The 11971-nt window shown below is 38.7% G+C and overlaps 1 protein-coding gene across 15 annotated transcripts in view; it reads right to left on the bottom strand.

Annotated features, from left to right (window-relative positions):
- Window positions 1-2414: 2414 nt before the first annotated feature.
- Window positions 2415-11971, bottom strand: part of LOC118379156 (interferon-induced very large GTPase 1-like) — a 77405-nt gene continuing 67848 nt past the window's right edge. For 6 of the 15 annotated variants that reach the window (XM_052465003.1, XM_052465015.1, XM_052465001.1 and 3 more), the window contains 3 exons: window positions 4891-11077; window positions 4706-4817; window positions 2415-4587 (listed from right to left, as the gene is read on the bottom strand). In XM_052465003.1, the coding sequence (XP_052320963.1) occupies window positions 6399-11077 (4679 nt within the window). In that variant the 3' untranslated portion in view covers window positions 2415-4587; window positions 4706-4817; window positions 4891-6398. The remainder of the gene's footprint in view (window positions 4588-4705; window positions 4818-4890; window positions 11078-11971) is intronic. The other 9 variants (XM_052465005.1, XM_052465012.1, XM_052465009.1 and 6 more) reach the window with 9 other exon arrangements.

Raw genomic sequence — 11971 nt, 5'->3', positions numbered from 1 at the left:
GTCTCTGTTTTATACTTTAATATTAACATGGAATCTAGAAGGACAAGACACCTCTCTGTTTTATACTTGATCTAATATTAACATGGAATCTAGAAGGACAAGACACCTGTTTTATACTTGATCTAATATTAACATGGCATCTAGAAGGACAAGACACCTGTTTTATACTTTAATATTAACATGGAATCTAGAAGGACAAGACTCCTCTCTGTTTTATACTTTAATATTAACATGGAATCTAGAAGGACAAGACACCCCTGTTTTATACTTTATCTAATATTAACATGGAATCTAGAAGGACAAGACACCTCGGTTTTATACTTTATCTAATATTAACATGGAATCTAGAAGGACAAGACACCTCTCTAAAATATACTTTAATATTAACATGGAATCTAGAAGGACAAGACACCTCTCTAAAATATACTTTAATATTAACATGGAATCTAGAAGGACAAGACACCTCTGTTTTATACTTGATCTAATATTAACATGGAATCTAGAAGGACAAGACACCTCTCTAAAAGATACTTTAATATTAACATGGAATCTAGAAGGACAAGATACCTCTCTGTTTTATACTTGATCTAATATTAACATGGAATCTAGAAGGACAAGACACCTCTCTAAAAGATACTTTAATATTAACATGGAATCTAGAAGGACAAGACACGTCTCTGTTTTATACTTTAATATTAACATGGAATCTAGAAGGACAAGACACCTCTCTGTTTTATACTTTATCTAATATTAACATGGAATCTAGAAGGACAAGACACCCCTGTTTTATACTTTATCTAATATTAACATGGAATCTAGAAGGACAAGACACCTCTCTAAAAGATACTTTAATATTAACATGGAATCTAGAAGGACAAGACACGTCTCTGTTTTATACTTTAATATTAACATGGAATCTAGAAGGACAAGACACCTCTCTGTTTTATACTTTATCTAATATTAACATGGAATCTAGAAGGACAAGACACCTCGGTTTTATACTTGATCTAATATTAACATGGAATCTAGAAGGACAAGACACCCCTGTTTTATACTTTATCTAATATTAACATGGAATCTAGAAGGACAAGACACCTCGGTTTTATACTTTATCTAATATTAACATGGAATCTAGAAGGACAAGACACCTCTCTAAAATATACTTTAATATTAACATGGAATCTAGAAGGACAAGACACCTCTGTTTTATACTTTATCTAATATTAACATGGAATCTAGAAGGACAAGACACCTCTCTAAAATATACTTTAATATTAACATGGAATCTAGAAGGACAAAACTCCTCTCTGTTTTATAGTTTGTCTAATATTAACATGGAATCTAGAAGGACAAGACACCTCTGTTTTATACTTTATCTAATATTAACATGGAATCTAGAAGGACAAGATACCTCTCTGTTTTATACTTGATCTAATATTAACATGGAATCTAGAAGGACAAGACACCTCTCTAAAATATACTTTAATATTAAAGAATAGAAGGACAAGACACGTCTCTGTTTTATACATGGAATTTCTAATATTAACATGGAATCTAGAAGGACAAGACACCTCTCTAAAATATACTTTAATATTAACATGGAATCTAGAAGGACAAGACACGTCTCTGTTTTATACTTTAATATTAACATGGAATCTAGAAGGACAAGACACCTCTGTTTTATACTTGATCTAATATTAACATGGAATCTAGAAGGACAGAGACTAAAAGATACTTTAATATTAACATGGAATCTGTTTTATACTTTAATATTAACATGGAATCTAGAAGGACAAGACACCTCTAAAAGATACTTTAATTTAACATATCTGTTTTATACTTTAATATTAACATTTTATACTTTAATATTAACATGGAATCTAGAAGGACAAGACACCTCTGTTTTATACTTTATCTAATATTAACATGGCATCTAGAAGGACAAGACACGTCTCTGTTTTATACTTTAATATTAACATGGAATCTAGAAGGACAAGACACCTCTCTGTTTTATACTTTAATATTAACATGGAATCTAGAAGGACAAGACACCTCTGTTTTATACTTTATCTAATATTAACATGGAATCTAGAAGGACAAGACACCTCGGTTTTATACTTTAATATTAACATGGCATCTAGAAGGACAAGACACGTCTCTGTTTTATACTTTAATATTAACATGGAATCTAGAAGGACAAGACACCTCTCTGTTTTATACTTTGTCTAATATTAACATGGAATCTAGAAGGACAAGACACCTCTCTGTTTTATACTTTAATATTAACATGGAATCTAGAAGGACAAGACACCTCTCTGTTTTATACTTTAATATTAACATGGAATCTAGAAGGACAAGACACCTCTCTGTTTTATACTTTAATATTAACATGGAATCTAGAAGGACAAGACACCTCTGTTTTATACTTTAATATTAACATGGAATCTAGATGGGCAGGACAACTCTCCGATGACAAAATCACAAAGACTTGCCAAACAAAAGGGATCGAAACAAACTGCAGGAAAACAAACTGGTTGGGAGGCTACTTTCATATAGCTTCTCTGATCAGTAATCACCTGTCAACCATCCATACCTGAGAGCAACCTGGTTGGGAGGCTACTTTCATATAGCTTCTCTGATCAGTAATCACCTGTCAACCATCCATACCTGAGAGCAACCTGGTTGGGAGGCTACTTTCATATAGCTTCTCTGATCAGTAATCACCTGTCAACCATCCATACCTGAGAGCAACCTGGTTGGGAGGCTACTTTCATATAGCTTCTCTGATCAGTAATCACCTGTCAACCATCCATACCTGAGAGCAACCTGGTTGGGAGGCTACTTTCATATAGCTTCTCTGATCAGTAATCACCTGTCAACCATCCATACCTGAGAGCAACCTGGTTGGGAGGCTACTTTCATATAGCTTCTCTGATCAGTAATCACCTGTCAACCATCCACACCTGAGAGCAACAGGGTTGGGGTCAATTCCATCTCCATTCAGTCAATTCAAGTAATAAACTGAAATTCCAATTCCACGGTGTTGCTCTCAGGCTGTGTTTACACTGGCAGCCCAATTCTGATCTTTAGGTGCCTTAGTAGTCTCGTAGACTGTTCAAACTACGGCGCGTGACATGGGTCAATGTGTCTATAAATCAGCATCTGGTGTTTTTTATTGCCACCGTCTTGGAGCTAGAATTGGGATCATGTATACTGTGTTAATTCCAATACTAACAAAGAGTAACGGAGAGTACTGGGCAATACGGCAAACTTAGCAGATGAAGTGTTTGTGGTAAGTACATGAGGGCCGCCATGTTTATGCACCTTCGCCATTATTGGTATAAAAGCTGACCTGATTGGTCAAAAGACTAACTTTGTCTCATTACTTTGGCTGCATTTACACAGGCAGACAAATTCCGATCTTTTTTTCACTAATTGGTCTTTTGACAAATCAACACACATCACATATTTTTCAGAGCGGTCCAGAGACCAATTATACATAAAAAAAATATTCCGAATTGGGCTGCCTGTGTGAACGCAGCCATGGAGAAGCGTAGAGTAAAATGTGGATTTCAGTTTGTTCCCTGAATTGACTTCTACATCTGCATTGCTGACTGTTTGGGTTTTAGGCTGGGTTTCAGTATAAGCCCTTTGTGACATCTGCTGATTTCAAAAGGGCTTTATAAACATATTTGATTTGATTTTGGTTTGACTGAATGGAATTGACCCCAACCCTGGTGAGAAATCACTCATTCTTAAAGGCCCAGTCCTCTAAGAACCTGGCCCTGCCTGCTGCTGCCCCCTAGTGGGTGAGGATGTGAGTTGTTGAAAAAGACTGGTTTTGTCTCCATAATCTCTCCCTCCTGAAGTGTGCGCTTGTTCACTACTCCCCACACATGTAAAAGCATTGGATTGGTGTAGGCACAGAGGGAGTTTCCATACAGAGTACCAGTCATTATCTTTCAAATCTATGAAGGGAAGGGAACAAGTGCACACTACAGGAGAAAGGTGATATTTGGAGGAAACCTGTTTCCCTGGCATTCCTAACATCATATCACTGTATCCCATATAAAAAAAAAAATGTTTTGCGAGTTGTGACAATTACTAAATGCTTTGGATAGAATGTGACTGAATGTGGCAAGAAAACATGGTTTGAAAGTAGTTCTGTTGTGAACATTGTAAATTAAATGTGTGATATTTTCCTTGTCCCAAATGAGAGGTATTTATCCATGGCTTGAGAAGGGAGGTCTGGATGGGACTTCATGACAGATATACAGAGAGAGTTTGACAGGGGGTTGATGGGACACCTTACTACTTCATGACAGATATACAGAGAGAGTTTGACAGGGGGTTGATGGGACACCTTACTACTTCATGACAGATATACAGAGAGAGTTTGACAGGGGGTTGATGGGACACCTTACTACTTCATGACAGATATACAGAGAGAGTTTGACAGGGGGTTGATGGGACACCTTACTACTTCATGACAGATATACAGAGAGAGTTTGACAGGGGGTTGATGGGACACCTTACTACTTCATGACAGATATACAGAGAGAGTTTGACAGGGGGTTGATGGGACACCTTACTACTTCATGACAGATATACAGAGAGAGTTTGACATGGGGTTGACAGATATACAGAGAGTTTGAGGGGGTTTTACTTCATGACAGACAGAGTTTGACAGGGGTTGATGGGACACCTTACTACTTCATGACAGATATACAGAGAGAGTTTGACAGGGGGTTGATGGGACACCTTACTACTTCATGACAGATATACAGAGAGAGTTTGACAGGGGGTTGATGGGACACCTTACTACTTCTGACAGATATTCAGTTTGACATGGGATATACAGAGAGAGTTTGACAGGGGTTGATGGGACACCTTACTACTTCATGACAGATATACAGAGAGAGTTTGACAGGGGGTTGATGGGACACCTTACTACTTCATGACAGATATACAGAGAGAATTTGACAGGGGGTTGATGGGACACCTTACTACTTCATGACAGATATACAGAGAGAGTTTGACAGGGGGTTGATGGGACACCTTACTACTTCATGACAGATATACAGAGAGAGTTTGACCCTAATGATGAGCTTCCTTCCACCATATTGTTTTAACCTGTGAAGTTGCATTACTGATGGTCACTAAGCAGTACTTCAAAACTTACTACATACATCAAGCATACCTGAAGAGTGTTAATGAAGTTGCATTACTGATGGTCACTAAGCAGTACTTCAAAACTTACTACATACATCAAGCATACCTGAAGAGTGTTAATGAAGTTGCATTACTGATGGTCACTAAGCAGTACTTCAAAACTTACTACATACATCAAGCATACCTGAAGAGTGTTAATGAAGTTGCATTACTGATGTTCACTGATTAGGAATTACACTTTATCCAAACTAATGTGTTCAAAGCAATGAAGTCATTGAACAAATCACTATTTGAAGGTGTGATCAAATAAAAACATGATCTTTTAAGTCTACTTAGCAATCATTCTTCTTGAAGTAAATTAATTCAAAGACCAATACATGTGTAATACCTGTATATGAAACAAAAAATGCATATTCTCTAAATAAAAAATATAATTAAAATGAAAAAGTAAAAGGTAAAATAACAGAAACAAAAGACAAATGTTTATCACTGAACCATGCAACCATTCTAATCATTAATCTGTGATTAAGGCATATCAAGCCCTAGATTAGATGGGGAAAAGTAAACTGTATTTATGGACATTATCAAGTAAAACAATTCTGAATCTGTTGGTTAACCTGTTGGTGTTCACATTTATTGTTCTTATTTGTAGTTTTTCTGAATTAACTTTCTGAAGTACTTTCAGATTATAATATTATATTCCTTTCATATTCAATTCACTGTGTTCGCTATTTCCTTATGGAACAGCAGATCTGTAAATTGCTAAGAGGTCATATTATCTATGAACGTATTTCAAATATGACTTTATGTGATCCAGATCTGCACATTATTTCAACAACTCTTGTATTTTCTTATTTATTTAACCTTTATTTAATTAGGCAAGTTAAGAACAAATTCTTATTTACAATGACGGCCTACACCGGCCAAGCCCGGACGTTGCTGGGCCAATTTGGGACTCCCAATCATAGCCGGTTGTGATACAGCCTGGATTCGAACCAGGGTGTCTGTAGTGACGCCTCTGGCACTGAAAGGCAGTGCCTTAGACCGCTGCTCCACTCGGGAGCCCCAAACGTTTCTGTGTTTGTATGGGCGGCTGGCTCCTTATATTTTGATTCTGTAATATATCCAGAGTTATTTCTGGTTGTCGAGTCTTTGAATGTTCAATTATATGTTAACATGTTGGTCAACATAATAATAATAGTCATTATATACAGTAAAACTCCACTTTATTTCATGTTGAAAGCCTCTTTCAAGCTCTTCAATGCATCATCACGTGTTAATACCTTCCAGTCCTCTGGGAGATCAGCAGGAAGTGTTGAGGCTCCTCTGACTTCAGCGATTCTCTTATTGAAAGTGGCCATCACATACTTCCAGTAGTCTGAAGTCTTGATGCTGGGATCTCCAGTTATGATCCAGTCAGGGTAATATTTCCTGTAGTCCTTGTAGGGATGACCATCCTCTCCCGTCACCAGGGGGTGGATGAATTTTAAATCACTGATTACATCAGAGGAACATATGTTAGTTACTAACCTATATGTATATCTGGACTTTGAACCATTTAGACCTTTTGGACGGTGAATAGCTATAAAGTGTTTGCTATGCTCCTTCCCTCCTGCATCACAGGGTGCACCGCAGAAAGGACATCGCTTGCCGCAGCCAAACAGACTGGTGAACATCTCATCCTGAGGCTTGAATGGAAGAGATCTGAGTCTCTCTTTGATGTCAGTCCTGTGGTCATACTTTGATGCCAGTGATTGTTCCATTTCTCTCACAAACTCTGTGAGGTAGTCAGCAAACTGTTCTGTGTTTCCGGTATTTAGAATCATAATGGAATCCAGAGCATCTTCTGGAAAGACAAGCTTCTCTACAAGGGCACAGTACATGTTTTGAATGAAAGTATTGATATCTCTTAAAAAGCCAGTTGTTTCTCTGATGTTAGAGATTGTGTAAGTGATTATCTTGACTATCTCTGAAAGATGTTTCTTCTCCAACTTCTCCAGACTGTTGTTCTTTGAGAGTTGTTGGACAATCTGGTCAAACAGCCAGTCCTTCACAAACCTTTCATAATGGTTTATGTACTCAGTGTATTTCTCAAAGTTTTCCTCAGTCAGGAGTTGTTTCAAAATGGAGAATTGGAAAGCCCATTTTGTGCTGTAATCCTCTGACCCTTTACCCGTCTTCACTTCATCAACCACATCAGGACCAATCATGTTGGTCACATAGTCCTTTACAGCTGGCTCTAGACAACGCTTTGTGAAGTCCTTTGCTTTCTTTAGGCAGAGGTCTCGGTTATGAAACAAGTCTTTGAACTCAGTAAGGTACTTGTTCTTAGACAGTTCCAGACACTTCCTTGGGTCATTGACTTCAATGAACTCATCATGCATCTTCTGGAACTCTCTGGCTGCTCTGCCACAGATGTGTAGCTTCAGAGAAACCTCACATTCCTCACTGGCTTTCACTTCTGTGTGTTGTTGCAATGTTTTGTCAATTATTATAAGCAGTTCTTTGATGTGAGTGTCATGGTAATCGGTCTTGCTTTTCACCCTCTGGGTTACAAACTCCAGACACTGTTTTATGATGTCATCACAGAGGTCTTGTAGTTTTTTCCTGTGATGGTTGGGATCCCAGTGCTTTACTGTGTTTTTAGCCTGCTGCCACCAACTCTCTGATTCCAAAACAAAAGCTTTTCTCCCACAATCCACCAGACTGTTTACAACCAACATCTTGTTGACATAACTCCCCCTTGTTGTCAGATTATCACGTAACATGAGGAAGGCATTTTGAGCCACATCTCTTCTTTGGAGTCCTTTGAAGTGTATCTCAGACAGAGTCTCCTTCCACATGTTTTCAAACTCTTTTCTGAGGGCGTCATCTGATAGAACAGATTCTTTCTTTCTACAGTTCTGCAGCAGAGTCAGGACCTTCTTTTCCATTGTTTTTGTCTGTGAACTCTTGATGTTGTTCAGTTCTGTCATTCCCTCATTAATTTCAACAGTTCCTAGCAATTTGTTCTTCACTGTGTTTTCTATCTCTTTTCTCAGTGTTTTAGCACTGGACACAAAGTCCTCCCTGTATTTTTCCACCAGATTGACATGGCCATCTTTCTGTTTAAAGTATTTTACTAGATTGTCTTGGATTTCTTTTTCTCCCTCTGAAAGCTTCTTAGATGCTTCTCTCAACAAGTCGTTTTGCACATCTCTTATGGACCTCTGGGGATTTAGATCTGTCATGCCAATATTGGATATTTTAGTTTCAGCACTGACCATCCATTTATACATCTCCTTCTGGAAGGCCCATTTCCAACTATTGTACTCAGAACATAATCTGGCGTATGCATCTGCAACCAAACTGTTTCTGAAACTGAAGATGAATTTCTCAAACTTCACTGCCTCCCACAAGCTTTGTGTCCACTTCAAGAAATGTGTCAAGTCATCATTTTTCTGGCATTTTCTGAAATCTTTCATCAAGGTCTTCTTGAAGCTGTACACAGCCTCACTGTAGCCTGCATTGACTGGAGCCATCGGGGGAGTCCCATGCCAGAGTCCTGGGATGTAGCAGCTGCTTGTGTCTGGATCATAATCCATCACATCAGTGAACTTAGTGATATCCTCCTTCTTCTCCATTCTGGCTGCTGCCTGGGTCATTTCATTCAACTGTTCCAACAACTTCTTCCTGTCCCTCATGTTGTTGTCATGAGCAGACATGTCTGACACATTCTGGTGCACAAAATGACATATCGGCTTCTTCCCCACTTCCTTCATCCTCATAAAAGCATGAACAGCAATCTGTAGAATGTCTTTCATCTCTGTGGAGTTCTCCATGGCGATGTTGATGATAGTGACATCACTGAGTCCTATCACCAGTGTGGCCAGTTCATTGTCATGTTCATGGCTGTCATCTAGTTGAGCCAACTCTGGTGATTTCAACCCCTCTGTGTCAATGATCATGATGAAGTCACATTTCAGCTCCTCCTTGAGTTCTTTGTTGACTTTAATCAGTAGCATGAAGGCCCCTCTGGTGCATCTTCCACTGCTGACAGCAAACTGGACCCCAAACATGGTGTTGAGGAGAGTGGACTTCCCTGTGCTTTGGACCCCTAAAACTGTAACAACACGGATCTTGCTGTTAGAGTCCACAAGATTATGCAGGCGAGTCAGAACAGCTGATGTCCATTTCAGAGGGATATTTGATGCATCTCCATCCACAAGCTCAATGGGGAAACCATCCAACAGCATCTGAGCACACAATCCAGGGAGCTTCTCCATCTGTTTCCTTTGAGGACTGTCTTCAGGGAGGGAGCAGGCAGCTTCATATAACTGGCCCAACTCACGCAGGAAGTGTTCAAGACCAAGGGAACAGTCAGATAATTGCTTATCCAAATCTTTAATGTCGTCTTTTTTCTCTGGAGAACATTGGCAAAGATCTTTGTACCGGTCCCTCAAAGCAGACAGGTTCTGACGTGACAGATTGTCCAGATTTATCCGCATCCATTTGAGGAAATAGGAACGCTCAGCTCCTGAACCTGACAATCCTAAAATGAAGCTTACCATTGCATCTGACATGTCACATTTATATTGCTTCTTTCTCAGTTCTTCCTCCTTCTCCTTCAGAGAGCTCTTGTAGAGTTCAATGTTTTGATCCCCTGCTTTTCTCAGTCTATATCTCTCTTTCTCCAACTGAGAAATCTCCTTCCAGATTTGCCCTTGTAAGGGTAGCTGTTTGTCTTTGAATTTAATTTTGTCTTTGATGTTCCTGGTGATTTCATCTGCCATCTTCCTGGCACTCTGACAGTCATCCCGGTCTTCATCAACCAGAATCCCCATCTGATGAGCCACATCAGCCATGTTTTCAATTGTCAATCTGTTTTTACTTTTTTTGATGATGTCACCTACAGAGGACTGCAGGGTTTTGACAAATTCTGAATCATTCTGCGTCGTCTTCACAATCACATTTGTTGGGTTGATACTGTAGTTTGTGATCATTTTCTTCAATGTGTCCAACCTGAATGTTTTATTCTGAGAGTTGACAACCAGAAATAACTCTGCTTTTGTGGTTTTTCCTTCCAAAACCTTGAGATCTGCCTCAAAATCATCAGTGAAAATGTAAACTGCAGCTGATGTTTGACACAGAAAGGAGAACTGTTTTTCAAAAGACATGATGTCTCCTCTGAGATTGGCCACCGCCACAGGCTTAGTGAACATGTCTATGTTTCTGTTCCCACATGGAAGGTACCAGCTGATTTCAACCAGACCATCTGAGATTCTATGAGTGATGTCACCACATTCCATATCATGATGAACAAATGTATCATGGTACTGTTGAGGGTTACTAAGCAACTTGTTCAAAATCTGAGACTTGGACAAGCTACTCTCTCCTATCCTAACAAAGGACACCATAGGAATATCAGAGAGAACTACTCTCTCCTCCACAAAAGCCTTTGTGGCCATTTGGGAAGAGGGTCTGAACTTCCTCACTATGTCCCTCAAGGCCCACAGCATCAAAGTGCTTTGTTCTGTGTCACAGTTGGGCAGCAGCAGAGGAACAGCAAACTGACACATGGACATTTTCTGGACCATCTCCTGCTGCAGGAAACCATCTGAGCACAGAAACAGGGCAGTTATCAGGTCCAGTGGATTAATGACATCACTAGTATCAGAGTCAGTGTCCAGGTTGTCTATACCACAATAGGAAGCCTCCTGGTCAGTGGTCAGACATTTCACACTCCTTGCATTCACATTTGCCATCATTAATTTCTTCAGGAAGGCCCCTGGAAGTGACTGCATAGTGGTAAGAAGTTCATCTGATGTAGTATCAGCATTTATCTCAAGGACAGAACTTAACGTCAGCTTGTTTTCATAATGATCTTCTAGTCCAGTCTTTGACAACAGCTCCCTGAGACAGGTTCCTGTAGATAGAAATGAAAAGAGAGCCATGATTACAAATCCTCTTCAACATGTAGCAGAAAAGCAGACTAACAGGTGTTTTACACTGAACTTTGGATGAAGTTAAAGCAGGTAGAGGCAGACCATCTCTGAGACACAGTGACTCACAGAAATGAAAGCGAGTGTGTGAATTCAGATACCTTATGAGCTGTGAATCCATTGAGATTCTTAATAAATCCTCAGGGAGCTATTATGATATCAGATAAGGTAGGGTCATTTTACTGCAATTTTACGGCAACACCAACCAAATATCCGTTCAATGGAGAAATTGTCAGCAAACTGTTTATTGTGATAGATCTATATCAGTATCTCTACATTACAGTATGGAATAAAGGTACAATATAATGTCCTGTTTCTAGATCTATATCAGTATCTCTATACATTACAACATGTCCTGTTTCTAGATCTATATCAGTATCTCTATACATTACAACATGTCCTGTTTCTAGATCTATATCAGTATCTCTATACATTACAACATGTCCTGTTTCTAGATCTATATCAGTATCTCTACATTACAGTATGGAATAAAGGTACAATATAATGTCCTGTTTCTAGATCTATATCAGTATCTCTATACATTACAGTATGGAATAAAGGTACAATATAATGTCCTGTTTCTAGAACTATATCAGTATCTCTATCCATTAGAACATGTCCTGTTTCTAGATCTATATCAGTATCTCTACATTACAGTATGGAATAAAGGTACAATATAATGTCCTGTTTCTAGAACTATATCAGTATCTCTATACATTACAACATGTCCTGTTTCTAGATCTATATCAGTATCTCTACATTACAGTATGGAATAAAGGTACAATATAATGTCCTGTTTCTAGAACTATATCAGTATC

Source organism: Oncorhynchus keta, chromosome 16, assembly GCF_023373465.1.
Source record: "Oncorhynchus keta strain PuntledgeMale-10-30-2019 chromosome 16, Oket_V2, whole genome shotgun sequence".
NCBI classification, from domain to species: Eukaryota; Metazoa; Chordata; class Actinopteri; order Salmoniformes; family Salmonidae; genus Oncorhynchus; species Oncorhynchus keta.
The sequence above is the reverse complement of the archived record's forward strand: the minus strand, read 5'-3'. Positions and strand labels throughout refer to the sequence as shown.